The following is a 22,050-nucleotide window of genomic DNA, read 5'->3' as shown; positions in this document are numbered from 1 at the left end:
TAAGCGAATGAGTTGCACCTTTTGATTTCAACCATGTTTGACTGCATTGGTCAGGGAATATTAATTGGAAACACAAACTGTAAAGATAAAATGTCTAGGATATAGTAGTATTAATTGTTACCAACTATATCCACCACTGGGTCATTGATATGACATTATGCATTTACAGTACCTCTGTCGGGCTGCAGATAACAACTGTTTTGATCGTTGATTAATCTATCAATTGATGAAACAATTAATCAGCTAATCGGATTATACGAACATCGCAAAATTACTCAATGGCACTAACTCAGTCTTTAAATTTAGCTTGAGGCTGTTTTAGGGACGTTTTGGTGCGTCATTTGATTTGTTTGTTTGGTGAGATTTAGGTATGGTTAAGCAGGGTTGCACATGTCATTTCTTCTCTCAGTTAAAGGTCTATATATCCACTGCAATTGTAGTTGGCTAACCAGAACTGACTGCGGTCCTGAAAGTGTGGTCCAGACCAGCAGCTACTACTACTCATTGGTATTGTTATGTCTTTGTGTCTGCCGCCGCCATTTTGAAATGTTTTTTTTTTTTTTTTTAACCATCAGTTCCTGGTTGGCTCTTACATATGCGCTACTGTCAGAGATAATAAGGAAGTGAGATGGTTCACGCCTTAGTTACTTCCATCATCACCTCTGGAAAAACTATGTTTAGTTCAGACAAACTAGCACAAATATGTGCATAGGTTAGTTAGTTGTAACCAACTAATAATTGACAATTAAATATTTAGGCAGCTAATTTTGTCACTGATTATTGTCAACTACGTTTATTAGTTGTTGCACCCCTAAACCTCTGCATTGTCTATTGCCATTGCAAATCTGGGCGATGAATACAACAACTCTGTGGGTGCTAGAGAAAGAAGCCTATTGATGTTGTTGGCCACATGATTTCTTCTGGTGCAATCATCATGCCAGTTTGCGAATACAGCAACTTTTTACTGTTAGATTAAGCATGTTTCCCTAGTGTTTTTTTCACACATTTGCGTGATTCATCATAATAGTCCCCAAAAATACATAGATTAATAGAAGTAGCAATGAAATTACTCTGTTTGCTCCCTATGGTAAGACTATTTATCATTGCTTTTTCAGGTGTCAACTTATGGATGGCAGTGTAAGCTCTGCAAATTTGTGGCTTCACCCAAGGGGCACTTTTGAAGCATTACCGAGTGAGTCATAGTACTTTTGGCCGTGGATATTCATTTAAACTGTCCTTCAAGACATGGGGTGGCTTGCGCACACATTTAAATAGATCTCACAGTTTGCACGAAACTGAAGAATGTGAAGTTGTGCAATATTTCATATGTCAAATTTGTGACTCATCCCATCCTAATACAAAAGACTATTTCCAACATATTAATTTTCACTTGAAAAAACATGAAAGAGTAGAATGTGCTTTTGAGGGGTGTGATTTCAAGACAAACATATATGGGACTTACGCAACACACAGAGGTCGAAAACACAAATGCTCTTCATGTAAAGCTTTCAAGGCTAATGTGATAGCAAAACATCCAGTTGTTACTGAAAATGAAAATAACTTTCCTTTGTTGGAATTAGATGCTCATGTGGATAGTTGGGTTACGTTTGGGTTTGGGTCGGTTGGTTGCATTAGCTTCCTCCTGTTCTTCTGCATGACACACCAATTTTTTTCTATGCCTTGGTTTTATTCTTATCTACTTGTCTCCCCAAATACCAGCATTCTATAAGGCTGATGTTTCATTTGTCTAATGTTTGAAGTTGGTAGAATAAAGCAAAATTAAACTTGAACGTGTGGAATAATGTTAGATGTATAAAGACTTTCTGTTTTGCAGACTGGAATCCCCATTCAGCAAACAGGAGAGGTCATCATCCGATGTCTCATTGATCATCTGGGAGAAGATGCAAGTGCCTTGATAAAGGATTTTGGGGTAAGTAGATTAAATACAGTTGCAACAAAATGTATGAATCCCTTGCAATTACATGGTTTTCTAGATTAATTAGTTTTGAAATGCGAATCTTTATCAAATAAAAAGTATAGACAAGTTAGTAACACAAATAATCATAATCTTTTGTGTCTTTATTGAACACATCCATTAAATATTCAATACTGGTGTAAAAAGTAAGTTACAATGAGGATATTGACTGACCTACACCTTAAATGTTTCAGTGTTTTACTTTTCAGTATGGACATGAACAATGAAATGCTTTGTGTGGTAATAAAGTAGATTGTGTTTGTTCACTATGGAGCTTAGATGAAGATCTGGACATATGTTAAAGCAATCCTGAGGTTTTACTTAATAAGTGAGCAATGAGGGATCACTTTTGTGTCCCATGAAGACTTAAAATGAGTTGTAACCAGTTATCTTTATGTCTGCAGGATACCGCTTATACACCTGTCAGTGTACAAGAGGAGCTGGGAGATGAAGTGATGAAGATTTACGTGCTGTGCAACCAAGATGGGTCAGTTGATGAACCTGCTGATGTAGGGATTGTAATTGAGGGTGTCACTGTCCTCAGAAGCCTTGGCGATCTTAGCAGAGCTTGCTATTATCTACTGGATTAACCTATGCCTTGGATCTGAGCTACCCCAAGAAGCTCAGATATAGTTTTGAGGTATTTCAAAAAGTACTGATGGGGCTTGATCCAGGAAATCTGTCGACGAAAGTTCAGAGACTGAAAAATTACCTGCGTACCTAGATTACTGCACTCTCACTACTGTTCAGCTATATGCCCTGATATCACGTGACTTTTTCATTTGCAAGGTAAGCCAAGAAAAAGATTTCATTCTGGACTGTTATATTTCTCGCCTCTGCTTGCCTCGTTGTCCCCAGACCTGAAGCTCATGCAGATCAGGAACACTAAAGCTTCAGGAGCAAGGCTGAAACTATAAAACTACTAAATGTCAAGTCCTGCACATTGAGTTGATAAGCTACTGTATAGGATATATTTTCTTTTTCGGTCAGGTAGGATCAGTTATGTCTCAACCAGTTCACTGCCCGCTTACATAATTCCAACACCTTTCACATCAGGCTGTGGAAATGCACATAGTGCCTTAACAATGCATATCTGCTCCTTACCCACTCTGGTAAAAATAAAAATGGTACATTATGGACCAGAAGGGAAATTTAGAAGGAGGACATACTGGTTATTGCATGTCAGAGAAGTCTGGATCTCAACATAGCATGTTTCCTTAATCTCTGATGATATATTAAGGTCATTTTATGATTTAGTACAATAGAAATTACATATTGGTCCTATAACTTTTAAGTGTTTTAAGTGCTTTTTACTGTTAATTGTACATTTCGGCCATTTTCAGAGTTCAGTCTGCAGAGCAATTCTGCCTGTTGGTCTCACATTGTCATTGGCAAGAAAAAAACCTTTTGGCTTTTCTTGATAGTTTGTGGTGACTATGTTTGATTGAAGTGCCCATTGTTCTTGAGTTAGTTTTTGTGGCATTGGCATTGCAAACCAGGTTAAATTTTGGTTTAATAAATGCTTCCTTAAAATGCTACTATGTGTACATTTTTTTTTATTAGCAATTGATTCCATTAAAGCATTCCTGGAGTAAAAGTTAAAATACAATTTTAAAATTAAGTAAGTTGATAATAAATCATCACAACATTTAGTAAAATTAGCACATATGTTTGGTTAAATAGCAGTCTAATTTTCAGTTACATCTGCTTTGCATTTGTAATTTTATGTACTTATTTTTTTTTTTGTGGTTGTCGACTTATGAAGCACAATTGCATTGACTCAGGATTTTTACTATATCTACTCAATTGTTTCACGTCATGGTACTAAATGTAGTTAGTTAGATATACTTAATATTTTTATTTAATTTTACCAAGATCATAAAGTATATTTAAATGATTTCACAACTTTTTAATTTACTCAATATTTGTAAGTGTAAAAATGTTTCACCAAAGAAATTGAGTAGAGCACAGTAAAAGTTTTTAGAGTGTAGAGGACTAGCTATATCTGGTGCAATGCATCTTCTCTCATTAATTGAGATTGTTTTTTGTACATGGTCCCTGACAAAATAAACATAATAAACAAAAAAACAAAACACAAAACTGGTACCTGCAGATGCGTCTACTCATACACAACTTTGACAAAAAGTGGCATAATCCAAAAATGGTTTGAGATTTCGAGTCGTTCATGGATATAAATTTTACCCTTTAGTTAGCTGAAAGTAGTTATGAGTTTGTAGTTTAAAAAACACGGCCATAATGGACATTTAGCCTGATCAACCACCGTCAGTAATTAAACCATATCAAACCAATAAGTAGCAGCAGTGTACATCACACAACCTTATCAAACTCAAGCATATACTTAGTGTTTATTTTAGTGGTGTAAGCACTCGGTTCTTTGTTGGAAGCTCAAGAACAGTCCGAAGCAATCTTCAGTTCACAGTCAAAGTATTTATTGAGGTCACATATAAAGTAATACAGCGCTGGTCTCAGAAAGTCAGAGTTCCCTGAGGATCTCAGCCAAAATGAGCCCAGTTGTCATACAAAAGTTCACATTTATCATGTTGGGTTTGACCAACCCAGTACAATAATCAGATATACGTTACAGAATATAATTGGTCAAGGCGTGAATGCCAGATCTAAATGCAATAGACATCACAAAAAGAGAAGAGGAGACGAGACTGTCAACAACCAGTGTGCCACCTGCCCTTTTGTTATGAGAAGTGGCTCTCACCAGCCATGTTATCCTTACAGCTCTAGGCTATGAAGGACATCCATGTAGGCTAAAGATCAGAGCATGAGAACACATGAAATGACCAAGAAGGGCCTGATCATTACAGTGGTGATGTTACGCCCCTGTAAAGGGGCAGATTCATTACAGAGACTACGACACGTTGTTGCTCTTGGGTAGCTCTGTACTGAGTTAATTCATTTTTTTTTTTCTTAACAAAATGAGCTCAATACATCATGAATTATTAACACATTATCAATGAAAGACAAAGGGAATATCTTCCTGCAACAATCAAAATATCTAACTATAACCATGAACTCATGTTACTTTTAATACTTTCAAAACTTAAATCTCTACAAAACTGTATTTTTTTTTTTTTACTGAAATCACAAAATCATGTCATTATACCTTTGAATTAACACCAGTTTCTACAACATGAAATAATATTAATGTGAATACCTTTATATCAGCTTCGGTTTCTATAACAATCCATTTTACTATATTTGCACACTAATCTCCTAACTCTGAGATAACTGCAGCAATACATCAGCTTTAAACTATGGTTATTGTTCCAGCATATAAATGAAACATTAACAAGTAAATAACACACATTATACCATTATCTTCCACATTCAGTTAGACACTACACAGGAATATCTCTTGGACAGCCACTCATTCTCCCGCCTTAACTGAACGAAGCCCGACGAATATAGCGATACAGAGGGTGCTAGCTTATAGACATGGAAAATGGCTAACATAACTTTGTCCAAAGTAAATTTAAGTATTTCTAACAACTTCTGCTGCATGTAATTATCATTTACCTGAGCTTAATGATATATATAACCTAAAATATATATATCTGAAATCACAACAGTGCTTTTGAACACTGTCTTACCTGTAAAGGAGCAGAGTCTTGTTGCTCTCAGGTAGCTCTTAGTGATGTGTCAGTCGCGAACAAAACACCTCTTTGAAGTGGCTTCTGTGTGTACACACTGAGCAGGAGGAGGAGGGGTGGGGGCAGGGCCGGAGTGGGACTCATTTTCAGCCCTGGAGTTTCATGCCTCAGACTGGCCCACTTTAGATCGTGACCTATTATTATTAAAATCATGTAATTATAACCTTATATGTTGAGTCTACAACAGTGCACTGTTATGAAAAGCCTTGTAATTCAGTGTATTTTCCTAAAATATTTCCAATTCAGTACAAGTAAGGGTTGCTTCACAATGTTGATTTATTTCAACATGAGTGCACAACCTCAACATTTTTCTTTACAACACGTCCTTTTCAACAATGTCTGAATCTATATTCTGTTCAATAAGTGTTCCTTCCATACTGACAGGAGCAATCCCCTCTTTCTTAACATTTTAAAAATGGTCATAATTCTCAGCACAAATCTCCCCTTTTTACAAAGCCTTCTGATCAGCTCAGGTCAGTTTCATTAATGTAGTGCTGAATCATATGCCACAACGCTACACAATTCATTGACATGATAATTAATTAACTTGAACGATGGTTTGCAGGCAAAGTTCAACATCTTGCTGTACCCGTTTCATTGTCCTCATTTGTCGTTTCCAACCACGAGCTTGTTTTAGTGAAAAAGTTGGCAATTTTAGCACATTTGTCTGTGTCTGTTTCCAGGGCTTTCCTCATTTTAATTCTCGCCTTCTCCGCACCACCCTTGCTCTTTCTATTTTCCATCTTTCAAACACCACTGACTGAGAGAACGGACGTGTTACGTCAGGGTGCGTCTGCAAAAAAAAGAAAAAAGAGCTGCCAGTGGAGGCGGAGGCAGCTCAGGGACAGCGGTAGCAGCATACATGATCAACCCAATGCCATGACTGAACACCGGCCCTCGCGGCCCAAACATCAGACCGGCCCACCAGGAATTGTCCTGGTCCTCCGATTAGCCACTCCAGGTCTGTCAATGAGCAAGCCCTGGAGTCCAGTTCAGCACCATCTACAAGCTCGCTTCTTTCGCAGCTGCGGGGCCAATTCCTGCTGCCATGCTGTACATCCAGAGGTTCAACCAGAGGCTGGATTGGTCAGGAGTCAACCTACAGTACACACCTTCTCAATAGTTTTGCACTTTTTTTAAATTTTTATTTTCTAAATTGTAGATTAATACTGAAGACATCCAAACTATGAAAGAAGACACATGGAATGATGTAGTAAACAGAAGTGTTAGAAAACAAAACAAAACAAAACAAAACAGAATACGTTTTATGTTTTAGCTTATTCAAAATAGTCACCATTTGCTTTGATGACAGTTTTGCACACTCTTGGTATTCTCTCAATCAGCTTCATGAAGTAGTCACCAGGAATGGTTTTCAATTAGCAGGTGTGCCTTGTCAAGAGTTAATTTCTGGAATTTCTTAATGTGTTTGAGACCATCAGTTGTGTTGTGTAGAAATAGGGTTGGTACAATGGTTTATACAGTGAATAGCCCTATTAATCTACTGTCCATCTGTTAAGATCTGAAAGATCGACTAGTTCTAGTTGGATCCTCAGGGCAGACAAAAAGCACAGAAACACAAAGAGCGATTACCAAAAATACAACGGTTTACTTATCTGTAACTGGAACAATACAATGAGTAAACGAAATCAGAGAGAAACGAAAAATCTGCCCAAAACAAAAAGAGTCTACTACACCGTGGCAAGCGGGAAGGAACAAAAACACAGAATAAGAATCTAGGAACCAAAACTCAAGCGAAAACTAGAAAACAAGAAACAACTAAACAAGACACGCTCAACAGTGGCGGAGGAATAATAACACTAATAGTTTGATGAGACAAGGTACAGGTTGGAAAATTTGACGCACAGGCTCAAAACAATCTGGCAGCAAGGCAGAGCTGCCATGCTGCTTAAATGCAGGGGGAAATAGCTGATGAGCCTCAGGTATGCCATCTGCCCTCTGCTCAGCCCGGCCACACCTCCCCTGCAGAAAACAGAGAAACAGAAAACACAAACCAAACCAAACTCCAACAGAAAAGAACACAACAAAACAAATCCCATGCAAAGTGTAACACCATCATTACTTTATGACATGAAGGTCAGTCAGTCCGGAAAATTTCAAGAACTTTGAACGTATCATCAAGTGCAGTCGCAAAGACCATCAAATGCTATGGTGAAACTGACTCTCATGAAGACCACCACAAGAAAGGAAGACCAAGAGTTACCTCTGCTGCAGAGGATAAGTTCATCAAAGTTACCGGCCTCAGAAACCATAAATTAATTTTAGATTAGAGTCCACATTAATGCTTCACAGAGTTCAAGTAAGAGACACATCTCAACATCAACTGTTCAGAGGAGACTGTGTGAATCAGGCCTCCATGGTTGGATTGCTGCAAATGTGGCACCCTGGACATTTTATTAGTTCAGATTATGTCCAGAATTATGTTTTGATGAGTTCTTTTAATTAACTTGGCCCCCACCATTATTTTTCTCATTAATATAGTTTCAAACGCTTTGTGTCACTATGCAAAGCACTCACCTGTTTCACCTGAAGTAATTGTAGGGCAATACCCTTTTGCGTCAGTAGGTGTCAGTATTGGCTTTGTGATGAGGCTGACTGGCGCTGTAATCCTGTCGCCGCAGGAAGTAAGCCCAGTCGTAAAGCACAAGATGGTCAAGATAGCAGCACGGAGAGCCGATACTCATGCAAGACTGTTGTCATGTTATATTTTACAGGTGAGCAAAGTGCACAAGCGCCTTATACCTTTCCATACAAATATTGTGTTTAGTAACTGTTGTGTTGAACAACTAATACAAGCAGTTTATTTGGTACACAAACAATATGTAAACGGGTTAATATAACAGATGGTTAGCGTATTCAGTTTACATGAGTATTATGCAAATAAATACAGTGCTCAGTTGCAGACATAAAAGTGAACAAATGACAGAAGCAGAAGAAAATATTGAGTTTGTTACTGTGGTAGACTGTTCATGTTATGCTGTGTGTTATGTATTTGTTAACTGTAGAACAGTAATAGTTATATTGGTTATTGTATTATTAGGTGCTGTAATCCTGTCGTAGCAGGAAGTAAGCCCAGTTGTAAAGTACAAGACGGTCAAGATAGCAGCACGGAGAGCCGATACTCATGCAAGACTGTTGTCATGTTATATTTTACAGTGTTTGCTGGACATTAAAATCCTTTGCACTTGGATGAAAGTTGTCATCATTGAACAAGTGTAACACAAAGAAACCACTTCTGAGGAAGAACAACAAGAAGAAGAGAATTGCTTGGGCCAAGAAACACAAGGAACGGACATTAAACCTGTCCTTTGGTCTGATGAGTCCACATTTGAGATATTTGGCTCTACCTGCCATGTCTTTGTGAGATGTCGAAAAGGAGAGCGGATGGTTTCTATATGTGCGGTTCCCACATATGGTGACACTGTTTGTGATTTATTCAATATTCAAGGCACACTTAGCCAGCATGACTACCACAGTATTCTGCAGCGACATGCCATCCCATCTTGTTTGGGCTTAGTGGGACCATTAACAATGACCCCAAACACACCTCCAGGCTATGAAAGGGCTATTTGACCAAGAAAGAGAGCGATGGAGTGCTGCGTCAGATGACCTGGCCTCCACAATCACCTGACCTCAACCCAACTGAGATGGTTTGGGATGAGCTGAACTGCAGAGTGAAGGCAAGGAGCCAACAAGTGCTCAGCACCTCTGGGAACTCCTTCAAGACTGTTGGAAAACCATTCCAGGTGACTGCCTCATGAATTTGATTGAGAGAATGCCAAGAGTGTGAAAAGCTGTCATCAAAGCAAATGGTGGCTACTTTGAATAATCTAAAATATAAAACATATTCTGTTTTTTTTTTTTTAACACTTTTTGTTTACTGCATCATTTTACATGTATTCCTTCATAGTTTAGATGTCTTCAGTATTTACACTTAGAACATAAATATAAAGAAAAACCATTGAGTGAGAAGGTGTGTCGAAACTTAGACTGGTACTGTAGCTCTCATAAGCAAACACTCCTCTAATCTCTGTCACCACTGACTAACCATTTAAGCCAGCATTAAGCCCTCAAACTGGTTGTTGCTTTGTCAAATATTTGATTAAAAGACTGGTCCAAGGGTTACTAGCCAGGTTAACATGGTTGCCAAAAGTGTTATTTGTGTACAATTACTTGCAATCTGCTTTAAAGGAGCCTGAGATAATGGACGTATTACTGGCAAAAGAGGTTAAGAAGGGATTTATGATAGGTCCATTTGATAAATTGCCCTTTCCAATTACTCGCATTAATCCTATGGGTATAGCAACTCATAAACATTCTGGTAAAAAAATGCCAACAATGTACCCAATTGTAGTTGCATGTCTTCTGTGGAGTAAACACTGGGCGAGTGTTACGGCCACCGACGTTCCTCCCCCCCTTTTTTTCTTTCTTTTTTGGTCTAACCCGCCGTGCATCGCCGTTAGTGTGTGTGTGGAGCAGGCGGAGCGGACCTCGGCGTGGGATTGGCTCGTTCTGGAAGTGTGATCTCCCTCCGCCTCCCACCTCGGCTGTCCAGTCGCTGGATTGGTGCAGAGTCGGGGCCCGTTCACAAATCACCAGACGCCAAACGGGGACAGGATGCTGAAAGGCTTGAGCGGACCGGCACTCTGGGCGGCTGAGGAGCAGCGTGCCAGATATTCGTTTTGTGGCCATATTTTGTGAATAAGAGGCATTTTGCACTTTGTGAAGGACTGGACCAGGGCCAGCTTCAACCACTGATATCACTAGTGATACAGCGGTAGTGAAGTTTTGTTAGTTCACACTAGGAAGAAGGGGTGCTGATCTGCTGTTTTTGATAAGCTTTAGTTAAGCAGAGAGGGTTTTATTTTTGGATGTTTTTTTTTTGTTTGCTAAATTAGTGTAGTTCCAGAGAGACCTCTTTTGGTTTTGATTGTTTTTTGATTTATCAGCGCTCGTAGGCCCATTTCCTTTAGAGATGCCTCTGTTTTTTTTGTTTGTACATATCATTTTCCTTACCTTTAAAATAAATAACTTTGCTTTAACCAATTACAACTGGTTTATGTTGCTTCCCTTTTCCCACTACGAGCTAGGGGTCGTAACAGCGAGGAAACAAATATTGTTTTTTTTGTGACCATGAGGTGACTGTCAATATCATTAACAAAAGGGCACTCCTCAGTCCCATTTATTAATAGATTTGTTAGGTGCCTCACATGGTCATCTGTCTTTGGTAACTTAGATTTAAGCAGCCTATATTTCAGGTTTAATAACAAAATTCTGTTTGTCCCGGTTTAAATTTCAGAAGTTTTGGCAACTGTGCCCAGAGGCAGCGGCATCCTGTCTGACCTGTTTATTCAGACTGTGCTAGATCAAACACTATGACTCTGCAAACTTACATGCTGTCTGCAGCTCAATATATGTGATCTGGCTTAGCTAAGTCCACATTAAAATGTATGATTCTGCATGGTCTTACTTCACCTCATTTTGTGCCACCTTCTCCATAGCTACCTTGCCTGTCATTTCCATATGCGCCTTCATAGTTCGCTGTTTTGAATCCCAAAAAATGCAGCCATCCTCCATTAAAGGACTTATCTCAGGTATTCAATTTGACCTGTGCTGTTTGGATCCATCTACCATCAACCTGCTCAAAAACCCATCTGTTCTTCTTCTGCTAAATGGCCTTTAGAAGGAGAAACCACAAGGCAATGACACGTCTCATTCTCACTCTCCTTTAAAAAAATATGATCACTTACTTAAGGAATGGGTGCTTTAGTCCTTATTCAGATTTACTATTAGAAACAGTTCTTCTCACAGCTTTCCATTGTTTTCTCAGAGATGGTGAGTTCACAACACTCAGAATCTTTGGATCCTTCACGAGACCCCACCATAGCAGACGTGATGATACACACTCATCACTTCTCCATATTTTTAAAGCACTCTAAGTCTGACAGGAATAACAGGATCATCCATTTTGATTTCTGAAACCAATTCTGCTTTTTGTCGTCTGATTTCTATGAAGCACTATCTGAGTATCTGACCTCTAGCCAGCCAACAAGAGCCTCTCTTTGCCTTTGAGGAGGGAAAACCTATGTCCCGGGCTTGGTTTGCCTCCTACCCTCGCCTCCTCTGCCAGTCTTGTGGGCTTCCGCCAGAATGTTACAGTGCTCACTCTCTCCACATAGGAACACCAACATCTGCAGCATATTTCGCTCCTGTTCCAATGCTCAAAGCTATGGGCTGCTGGTCGCCATTCGCCTATGAACGCTATATCTGGCCTAAAAGTGCAAGACATCTTACGTGTTCAGAAAGCTATGAGTAACATGTGATTGCTAATTTGTTCTAATAAATGTTTATCGGTTAAACACAAGGACTCTTACTACTCAAACCAAGATCCTCTTATTCAATAGGATTAATTGCATGTCAATTTGTATGATTCGCTCTTAGCACTTTCTGCTGGCACTTCCCTATAAACAAGGGGAAGGTCAGGGAGGTTTGCCAGTATAGTGTCATGCTCTGCCCTCGCTGCTAATAGCCACTCCATGTACACTCTCTTTATGCAAGCGCATGAAAGGGCAGGGAGGTCCCAGAACAGAGCCATACTGTATCAGTGTATGCTGTATAAATAAATATACTTTGACTTAAGTGGTCCCGACTGAACTATGTAAACTCACGTGTACACTTGTGGGGAAAATATAAGGTAACTCACTTCAGACACAATGCTGAATAAAAGTCTCAAAACACAGAAGCAAAACATTTGAAATCAGAAAATGTATTGATCAAAACTTTCAAAATTAGTTTTAGTTTCACAGTTACATTCAAGCACTGTGAGATAGCTGAAAACATATACATACTCAAATTAACTTTTAGATACATACTTAAAACAATCTCTACATTCCCCTTTTTGTCCATTTCTGCTACTTACTGTTCGAGTCATATTTGTGCGATTAAGGCAATATACGTCTACACTTAGCTGCAATCCATTCAATATGGCTATATCAGTAATTATGCTGTCTTTTACATAATTTGTGTAAAAGAAGAAAATGTCCGATTCTACAAATTACATACATATGATCAGTTAAAAATTACATCATAATCAGTTAAAAATTACATTAGCTTCAATCCAGCCACTAATTGAAATTTATTTCTAACATCTGCCACATAACTGAGTTTGTTTTGGTGCTTCAAAATGTACTGTGAGTGTGTAGGATGACACAGGCCTTTTTCATAAAGTGTGCTCAATTTCTCAGCACAAGGTCATATTTGTTTGTGAATACAGTCTTTAAAAACAATCTAGCTTTCAAACTCATGCTAATAACAGAACGTGACAATTCACTACTTCTTCACTCTGAACACAGAAGAGCTTTGAGTGGTCTGGACCATTGGCTACCAAACTTTACCATGTGAGGTATCAGATATAAGAAACACTTTAGTAAGGTTCATTGTTCCTGAGTACGAGCATTTGTGGCTCTCTTTGGTTTGTTGACGATTTGGTATTTGTTGTGGAAAGACACACCAAAGCACAGACACATTCTTAGAAAGTACAGAAAGGACGTTTATATTCCACAATGCATAAGGAGGGGTTTTTCTATTGCTATTGTTATCCTGTGGCAACATATACTATATATTTCTATTCAATTAGAAATTGTTTTAATTTTTCTAATGGTAATGTAATTTAAGATGAGTAGTCATTCAACATTTGTATTCAAGTATGAACCATTGAAATGAGGGAGGCATTTAAGACTTAAATTCAAAACTCAGTATTATCACACTAGGACGATTAAGAATAAAAGAGGTGTTCATCTGGGTGGCTGTGATACTCCTTCCATTTCAGTCATCCTTCACTTCACTCCTGTTTTTTTGCACGCCCCCTGAACGTGTCCATGAGGTTGAAGGCTCCCAGATAATGGCCCAGCAGAGTGCCCAGCTTCATCGGAACAATGCTGTGGAGATAAACAACAACAACAACAACAACAAAAATTAGCTGGCCATTAAGACCTTTTGGCTGGTTCTCAAGTCTTCAATATTTCAGTTTAGTTTAGGCAAGGACTTCAGTATAGATTTAAAAACAACTTTAGATGCAAGTAAGGGGAGACTAAGTCTAGTGTTACCATGTGGATTAGGCCTGTAGTCCTCCTCAGAGACAAGGACTATTTTATCCCACATAGAACCCACATTACCTGAGGAGCTCTCCAGGACTAAATCATGAGACATTTTTTTTTTATTTATTTAATGTGGTTCCACTGTGAGTAATTATTCAAGACAATAAAATCACACATAATATTTATGCACATTACACCTAAATATAAATATATATCTTGCTCTGTCACCAGTGTTTCAACAGGTTTACTTAAAATCAGGGGTATTTATGGACTTGAGGACATTGAGGCTTAGCCTGGACCTCCGTAGGTGTGTCTTATTTTTATAAACAAGCTCTATTTTTCAGTTTTTGATGCACTTTGGCACCTTATTTACTTCAGCATTCATGTCTTAATCATGGAAAACCAGACTAATTATGAATTGTGATATTGTGAAAATATTAGCAGTTGTTAGTAATCATTATTAGTATTGAGTAGAAACAGAATATTTCACAACTGCTATCATCAAACATTTATTGACTAGAGTTGGAAAAATGGTAAAATGGATTTATGTTAACATTAGTTTATTGGAATATTAAAAATATGCTGTGGGATTAGTAGTAATGGCAGTAATGGTAGATCAGAGTATGGCCCACTAGCAAATCAGCAGCACCTATAATCATGATGAAGAGAAATTAACTGTACTTCAACCGTTACTCAAACATTAATACATGGGCTGAATTCTTGCCCTTCCCTGAGATAAGTATTTTTCGCGGAGACAAAACATGTGACCTGGATGCAAAAGAGCTGGTGTGATTGCCAAATGGTAGCATGTTAGCAACTACCTTTTGAATGTGGGAAAATGTTAATATTTAATTTACAGTTATCTGTGCAAATTCGAAATTTCCACAAAGGTAAAGCTGTTCGCTGACTTTGTAAAATGAAACTCCATTTAACTGGTCACTCAAGGTGCAATCACTTTAATTCTACTACGCAGTTTTCAATTAGGCTACATGGGTTGCTGATTAATTCGAATGAATAATGAATCATGTAGGTGTCAAATTATTGTAAACTTGAAGACCGAAGGTCGTTTTCACACCTGACCAAGTGGACTTGGTTCGACTGGGGAGCTGAAAGTCGCAGCATTGTTGCATTTATCACTTGTTTCTGTTCTGCTTTCACACTGTGATTTCTAAAGCACACCGAACTTTCTGAGCAGCATCATGTGGTTGAAAGGGGCACTCGTCGATTGGACAAAGTAGAAGGGGAAATCCCTCCCTTCCGGCCTGGAAAAACAGCAGTAAAGATGGAGCATCATGTGAAGTTCGTTCGTTTAAAACCCATTCCCCCCATTTTCTCACTAAATTGTTTAAAAATGTCATTGTTTTTGTGAGTGGATGTCAGAAGTAGGTTTATGTGGTCATCTGACCATATTTCAAGGACAGCTTTGAGCTCTTCATTTGTCCACGTCTGTCCTTTCGCCATGTTTGTTTTGGTTCAGAGTGTGCGCTGTACTTTCTCTACCCTAGATGCACTGCGTATGCACCGCGTATAGCGTTGGTCCTGTGTTTGGTCCGGTGAGCTTTCACACTGCATACAAACCAAACCATGGTTCACTTGCAAGCGAACCAAGACCCACGTTTTCAAGCGGTTCGCTTGTTTGGTCCGCACCAGAGTTCGGATGAGCTTTCACACCTGCCCAAACGAAGCGGACTATCCGAGGAAACGAACTCTGGTCCATTTAAAGCAGACCAAACAGCTCTGGTGTGAAAGCAACCTCAGTCAAAACCCAGTATATGGCTGGACCGTGTATCGTTAATGTGTGTCTGAGGATGTAAATGAGAACTGTTCAAGCCTCCCTGTAAAACTCTGTTTAGGCTCAGCATAGTGTCCCCAGCTTGAGGGTGCACGGACAAAAAGTATTGTCATCTCCTGCACTGAGCGCATAAGCTCTGCAAGTCTTTGCACTTCTCACACGTCCCAGTCTTTGAGACTAGGTAAGCAGAGCATTTCATTTCAAGAAGAACAAGTGTGAAGCGTTTTCTGTTTTTTGTTCTGACTTTGTTGAATACAAAAGTTGAAATTCAATCAATTAATTAGAAGGAATATCTTGAAACTCTAGAAAGTGAGTGTAAAGACCATTGTGTAGGATTTAGTGACATCAAGTAGTAAGGTTGCAGATTACAGCTAACTGAATACACCTCACCCCTCCCATTCCATATATATGGGACAACCTACAGTGGCAGAAAAAAAAAAATGCCAAGGTTCGGCTAAAGCCAGTGTTTGGTTTGTCCGTTCTGGGCAGCTGTAGACACATGGCAGACTCTGGAAGTTGACCTGCTCATTCTGTAGAAAGAGCTCATTCTAAGGTAATGAATAAAAATTCTCATGTTTAGATGATTCAATACTATTGAAAACATGCTTATGAGCATTTTATTCCATATCTGATATATTCTGCCTCTATATTCCCCTAAATCTTACACACTGGTCCTTAAGTTTGAAAACATTAACAGTAAGGGTGCTATTGGGTGTACACAATGTGTACAGTGCCTATAGTATAATTATTACTTTTTGTATTTGTGAATCAGTGGCAAAAATATGTAGAAGACACATATTGGACAGAAACTGTGTAAGAATTGTTTGGTGCCGAACAATGATTGCTGTGTTCACGTGTGAAAATGCACACACAAAAGTACTAGAATTTTGTTTTATTACTGGGTATTGTAAACAAGTTACAACGAATGAGTTTGCTTTTAAGACAATGGACCTCACCTATTTACACACAGCTTAGTTTACTACACGTGAGGAATAAAAATCAGCACGTAAAGACACTTGTATAATGCTGATGATGTCTTTGTCTTGGCTTGGGCTTGGACACTTCAACTTTTTAACAGACAGTCTGTCTTATAAACTTGGAGTAAAAAGATAAGAGCATTTACAGTACCAGGCAGGGTGGGTCTACAGCCCTTTTCAGATGTGTGATGTGTAACATTGCTGGCTTCATCCAGCCGTTTAGGTGATCGCTTTTTTGCTTTTCAGACTTTTATATGAATGTTCCTTCCAGCTTTATTCAGACATGACAAGACATTTGTATAAATAGGCACAATGCTCATGCAATATTTGGCACCTGGTGTGTGACAGTGAGTTGAGAGAGAGAGGGCAGCAGAGAGTTAAAATGACCATTGTAAGTGCAAAGGATGTTTCCCACTCATGTTGAAAATTAATTGCAATCATCTTAGAAAGTGCAATGTTGAAAGGGATATGGAGATGTAACTAGGTCTGACTTAGTAAGATTGCCATTGTAACTTTTCCATAAAAGTGACCAGGGGACATACTCAGACATGTCACCCCAATGTTAAATTGCCATGGAATGTAAAGCGGTGCATATCTGAAGGTAGATTAAAGGTTCTACATACAACAGTCACTGCCACTAGATGTCACACAAGAGCACCAGCATCTAATACCAAAACCAATGGGTGCATTGGGCCATACCTCCCCAAACCAGAAATTGCCGTTACATCATGATCCTCAAGGCTACCAAATACCACTGACAAAAACAGTAATTTTGCCTGTCAAGTCAGTGTAAAACACACTTCATTCAAACTTAAGAGGAACAAAATAAAACTCATCAAAACTGTCTTTGTTATCTTTCCACTGTTCCAACAATCACCACCTTTGGTTTAGTTGAAATAAACCCTTCATTTACAGAGTTAGATGTAAAAATATTCTAGCTCTGCACATTGTTTTTCTCCACTGAACATTAGTAACATATCTAGCTTCATAAGGAGCTATTTCTTTGATCTGCTGAGTGACCTAAATCAATGTAATATAAGTTAATTCAATTCATTATTAGTCCCAAGTTGGCAATTTGTGCTGCAGCAAGCATAAAAACTCATAGCATAACATAAAAAAACCCCATACAATATAACATTGAAAGATGCGGCAGTTGACATACACACATGCTATAAGTGTCCACTGTCATCCCACAGGGCCCATAAATAATATGAAGAACACTGAATATCGTCACCTTCACCAAGCAACATAACTATTATTAATGTCACATACATCAACATTGACAGAACATGACTCATGTCTATAGTTGTAGACATCTGCATCACCATGCAACATCAATACTACAAATATCATATACCGCACCTCAACATTCAAAAATCACTCAGTCACTAAAGAGAGACTGGATGGAAATAAAAAAGAACCTGGTGAGTGCTGTACTCAGTTAGAGGCTGAACTGAACACACACACAAAGACTGCCATTGCATTCTAGTTTACAGCTGATATACAGGTATTCTAGCTGTTTGATGTGAATAAACACAAATTATCCCCTGGTCAAACTTGCATGAGCAACATGTGGCCAAAGTTCGCTTTGCATTCCGTCTGAATAATCTATTACTTTCTGCCAATAAAGTCTCACAGGAAGTAATCCCACAGACTAATATGCAGTCAGACTGGCTACCAAAACAAAGAACAGCAAAGCTTGGATTAAACATTTTTCCATTAAATAAATCAATAAATAAAAATTCAATCAAATAAAATTCAATTTTTTTTTTTTTTTAAATAGCACCACATCACAAAAGAAGTTGTCTCAGGACCCTTTCCATATTGAGCTGGTACAGACCATACTCTTAACATTAACACAGTGACTGACTTCATTCTCTGCTCAGGACGACAAGAGTATAGCTTTACATACCAAATAGCTATTTGCTGCTAAATTAATGTTCATAGTCTCATATATAAAACCTTTAACAGGGTTGCAATGTGGGATGAGTTATTTCCATTGTCAAGAGATGGTAGTACTTTATATATATATATATATTTTTTTTTTTTTTCATAGACAGAACACTGAAAATTGAAGCACTTAAAAACTTAAATGTACATGGAACTCTCCTGGTTAAATCAGTACAAAAGAACAACAAATGCATTAGATAATACTACTTAACTACAACTCCCAAGGTGTGTTCTAGTAAGAAACACCTATCCATGACTGAGCTTAAATTTCTGCTACATGTGCTGCGGAAGGTAATGATGTCACTTTCTAGAACCCTGATAAACATTAAACAGAAATGACAAAGTTGCTTCTGCTCTTGTTTGTGCCTCTGACTGGCTTCTACTCCATAGCAGAGCAGTCTGGCTAATAGACTCAGAAAAAAACGCAATTTCTTGGGAACATCACTGAAAGAATTCAAGCTGATAACATAACTCTAAACCCTTGTTACATTATCAATATTATATTTCTATGTTGGGGAATGTTGAAGATATCATTAGTAAAAGAATTAAAATGGGAATTTAGAGTAGGGAAAGTCACTACAGCAACTAGCCACTATTTTATGGGAAATATATGATGAACAGTTTTGTAGCTTGGTCAAGACACTAAAATTCAGGACATTGTGGTTTCTGCATAAACTGTGAATCTGTTAAGTCCTGACTTTATGGAAGTGTTGTTATGTTAAATGTTAAATTGTTAAAACATTCCAGGGTCCAATGCCTTTGTTTATGTCAACAATAAGAATTAATTTCACAAATAGCTCCTAATGGAATAATATATTTGTGCTAATGTAAATAGGCTTTGTTAAATAACAATGTAACATTGTCTTTCTGCATCTCTTCCTAAATAGGCCCATGTTAACAGCTTCTGGATGACTAACACATGAACGTCTTCAAAGGGGGAGCAGAGACAAAGCTGGATAATACAGCAACACGTTATTAAAAGCTCAAATACAATGGCTTTTATGTAAAATGAACAGAGGTGACAGGCGAGGCACAATCTCCATTTATGTGAGCTGTGTTCCAAAGCTGAAAAGCTTTTTAATACAGAATAATGACTCTCTTTTTCAGACAAATGGACCAGAGAAAGTATAAAGAACAATGAAAGAAGACATTTCCAGAATAATGACTTATCAAACGTCATCAAGGGCAAAACAACTCAGCTGAAGTATTGAGGGTTTTAGGCATGGTTATAAGAAATGATGCATTTTCATTTCCATTACCAACCTTACTGCAGATACTACACTCTATGACATTTACATCAAGTGGTGGGAGCTGCCGTCAGTGATTGACCCTGCCCTCCCTCTACTGGAGCCAAATAAAAAAATAAACAAATAAACAATTAAATAAAAAATGCAGTTGAACAACAGCAATCTCAACAGTAATGTCTCTTTTCAGAAATTGTGACCCGTTTACTTAAAACAATCAACAGGCCGTGTTGTGAACAGTTTCATGTTCGAATTATTGTCCTTCCACCGATCTACCTCTGCCAACCAAATCACTGCACATCTGCTCATGGATGAGAGGCTCGTCACAGTGTGAAATGTAAACATTAATGAGGACCTCCTCTGCTGAGCTATAAAATTAGCAATTGGTATTAGTTAGCCATAAACTAATCTCCACAAGTTAGCAATGTCAGACTAGGGTTAGAGAAATAGATGCATGCTTCCTTCTGTGCAGTGATGTGGTTGGGCCGTGTATTTCGCTACAAAGAAAAACAGCTCCCAAGGGCATAAGGTCTGAGGATTATCTTAAGTAAGTATGTTTTCTGGAAATAGATATTGCCATTGATAGCAATTCATCTCTGGAGTCTCACCTTAAAGGCTGAACAGACACAGTATAAAATACAACAAAGTGCACAATCAACTCTCTTTTTCCTTGCTCTCTGTCTGTCTGCACACCTACACACAAACCCCAAACAATTAACCCCTTTATCCCGTCCTCTCACCCTGGTGAGAACAGGATATGTATCATACATGGAACATGCATTCTTGAGTTAAAGAGACTCTTGATTGACTCTTTTGTCACCCAAGTCTGAATTAATATAAATTAGTTGTTTCATCAGTTGGTAAACCAGCTTACATGATTCAGCATGTTTCTTTTTACGATTCGTATAATTTTGACAACTTTGCTATGCAAAGTAAGTCTGCTATAAAATCAACGAACTGAACCACTTTTTTTTTTTTTTTTTTTTTTTACCATGGACAGCATTGCCTAGTGACAGTAGTTAATAAGGTCCCTATAATCACTCCATTTTGATTGTGTGATAGTAAATTGGGTAATCAACCTGAATGTATTTAACCTACTACTTTCAGTTTATTAGTATTTGATTTATGTTTCAAGTTAGTTCAGCAGTAAGAATACTGTGAGCGATGTTTCAATTATTAAGACGTTAAACAATTTGCCTTTCATTAATGCTTAGTGTAAACTTTATTACATATAATTTTATTCTTAAAACCTTCTTGATTGATCATAATGATGTGAGTATGTCATATAAAATTAAATTTCACATAGACTTCATGTAGCATATAAATTACATTTCATTAAGTAGAAAAACATCACTTCAGTTCACGAGTTGACGGCACATCACAGTCTGAAGCCAGAGATGTTTCTCTGCCTCTACACGTCCAATTTGACAGTAATAACAGTCAGATTTTGCATGGTTTGCTTTCTGCTCGTTTTTCAGATCTTTGCTCTTCTTTGTTTCTTCCTGAAGTATGTAATAGTTTGTCCATGTTAACCTTTGCTTTCCACATATTTAAATAGTGAGTGTCTACAGAGTTTTTTATTGTCTATGTTTTTGTGTCTCTAGCCTGCCTGTGGAAATAAATCCAATTTCTTTTTGGTTAACTTTTCACACTCCAATCAGCCTGGTGTTGACAGGCCAGCAAGGTTATTTCCAAACTCATTGTGACGATTTTAGTTAAGAAAAGCAAGTTACTAATCTCACTATCCCACCCAGTCCTGACGGATCAAGATTCATCAGATTCAACCTGTTGCAAGAAGCTATCTTCACAGCAGTGTTTGCCGAAAGACTTTCTACAGCTCCACTATCATGGAGATCCAAGGACCACCAAAACACTGCTGTCTGACCCAACATGCCCAGTGACTGTGTTCATGCAGACTTTTATTTGAAACCACACTGCAAAGAAAGTAGGCAAAACCCTTTTATCTGCTACTGCTGTGAGAAGAGTTCATGTCAGATAGTAGACCTACTCTGAATCCTTAAGTTAAAGTCTTAGAGAAGCTGCACTAGTAATTTAGCATTGATTCTTCCCATTTGATTTTAAATCATATGTTCCTTCCACTATCACCAAACCATTTTAATTTAGCATCTAATAGATTCATTCCTTGCATTTATTCGAGTCTGATTTCATTTCGTACCCAGCATTTAATCATAAATAAATGTCACATCTATCACCAAGTTGTCTATGAATAATCTTCTTTATTTTTTCTTCCGAATGAAGATGGTGCCCCAATTTAACAAGAGCAAATTAGATATAAAGTATTCTCCTAAAGTGAT

At 38.1% G+C, this 22,050-nt stretch overlaps 1 protein-coding gene across 2 annotated transcripts in view; it reads right to left on the bottom strand.

The window, feature by feature from the left end:
* The window catches only part of LOC143329821 (epidermal retinol dehydrogenase 2-like), a 118,781-nt gene that overhangs the window by 33,804 nt on the left and 62,927 nt on the right, over positions 1–22,050 (bottom strand). Inside the window, exon 7 of one of the 2 annotated variants that reach the window (XR_013077897.1) lies at positions 13,428–13,613. Coding sequence is in view for 1 of the 2 variants with exons in the window: in XM_076745919.1 (XP_076602034.1) it covers positions 13,517–13,613 (97 nt within the window). In the remaining variant the exon portion in view is untranslated. Of the gene's footprint in view, positions 1–12,423; positions 13,614–22,050 lie in introns of those variants that run through there. The other variant, XM_076745919.1, reaches the window with a different exon arrangement.

Source organism: Chaetodon auriga, chromosome 12 (assembly GCF_051107435.1).
Source record: "Chaetodon auriga isolate fChaAug3 chromosome 12, fChaAug3.hap1, whole genome shotgun sequence".
Lineage (NCBI taxonomy): Eukaryota > Metazoa > Chordata > Actinopteri > Chaetodontiformes > Chaetodontidae > Chaetodon > Chaetodon auriga.
Note: the sequence above shows the minus strand (reverse complement) of the source record. Positions and strands in the feature narration are given on the sequence as shown.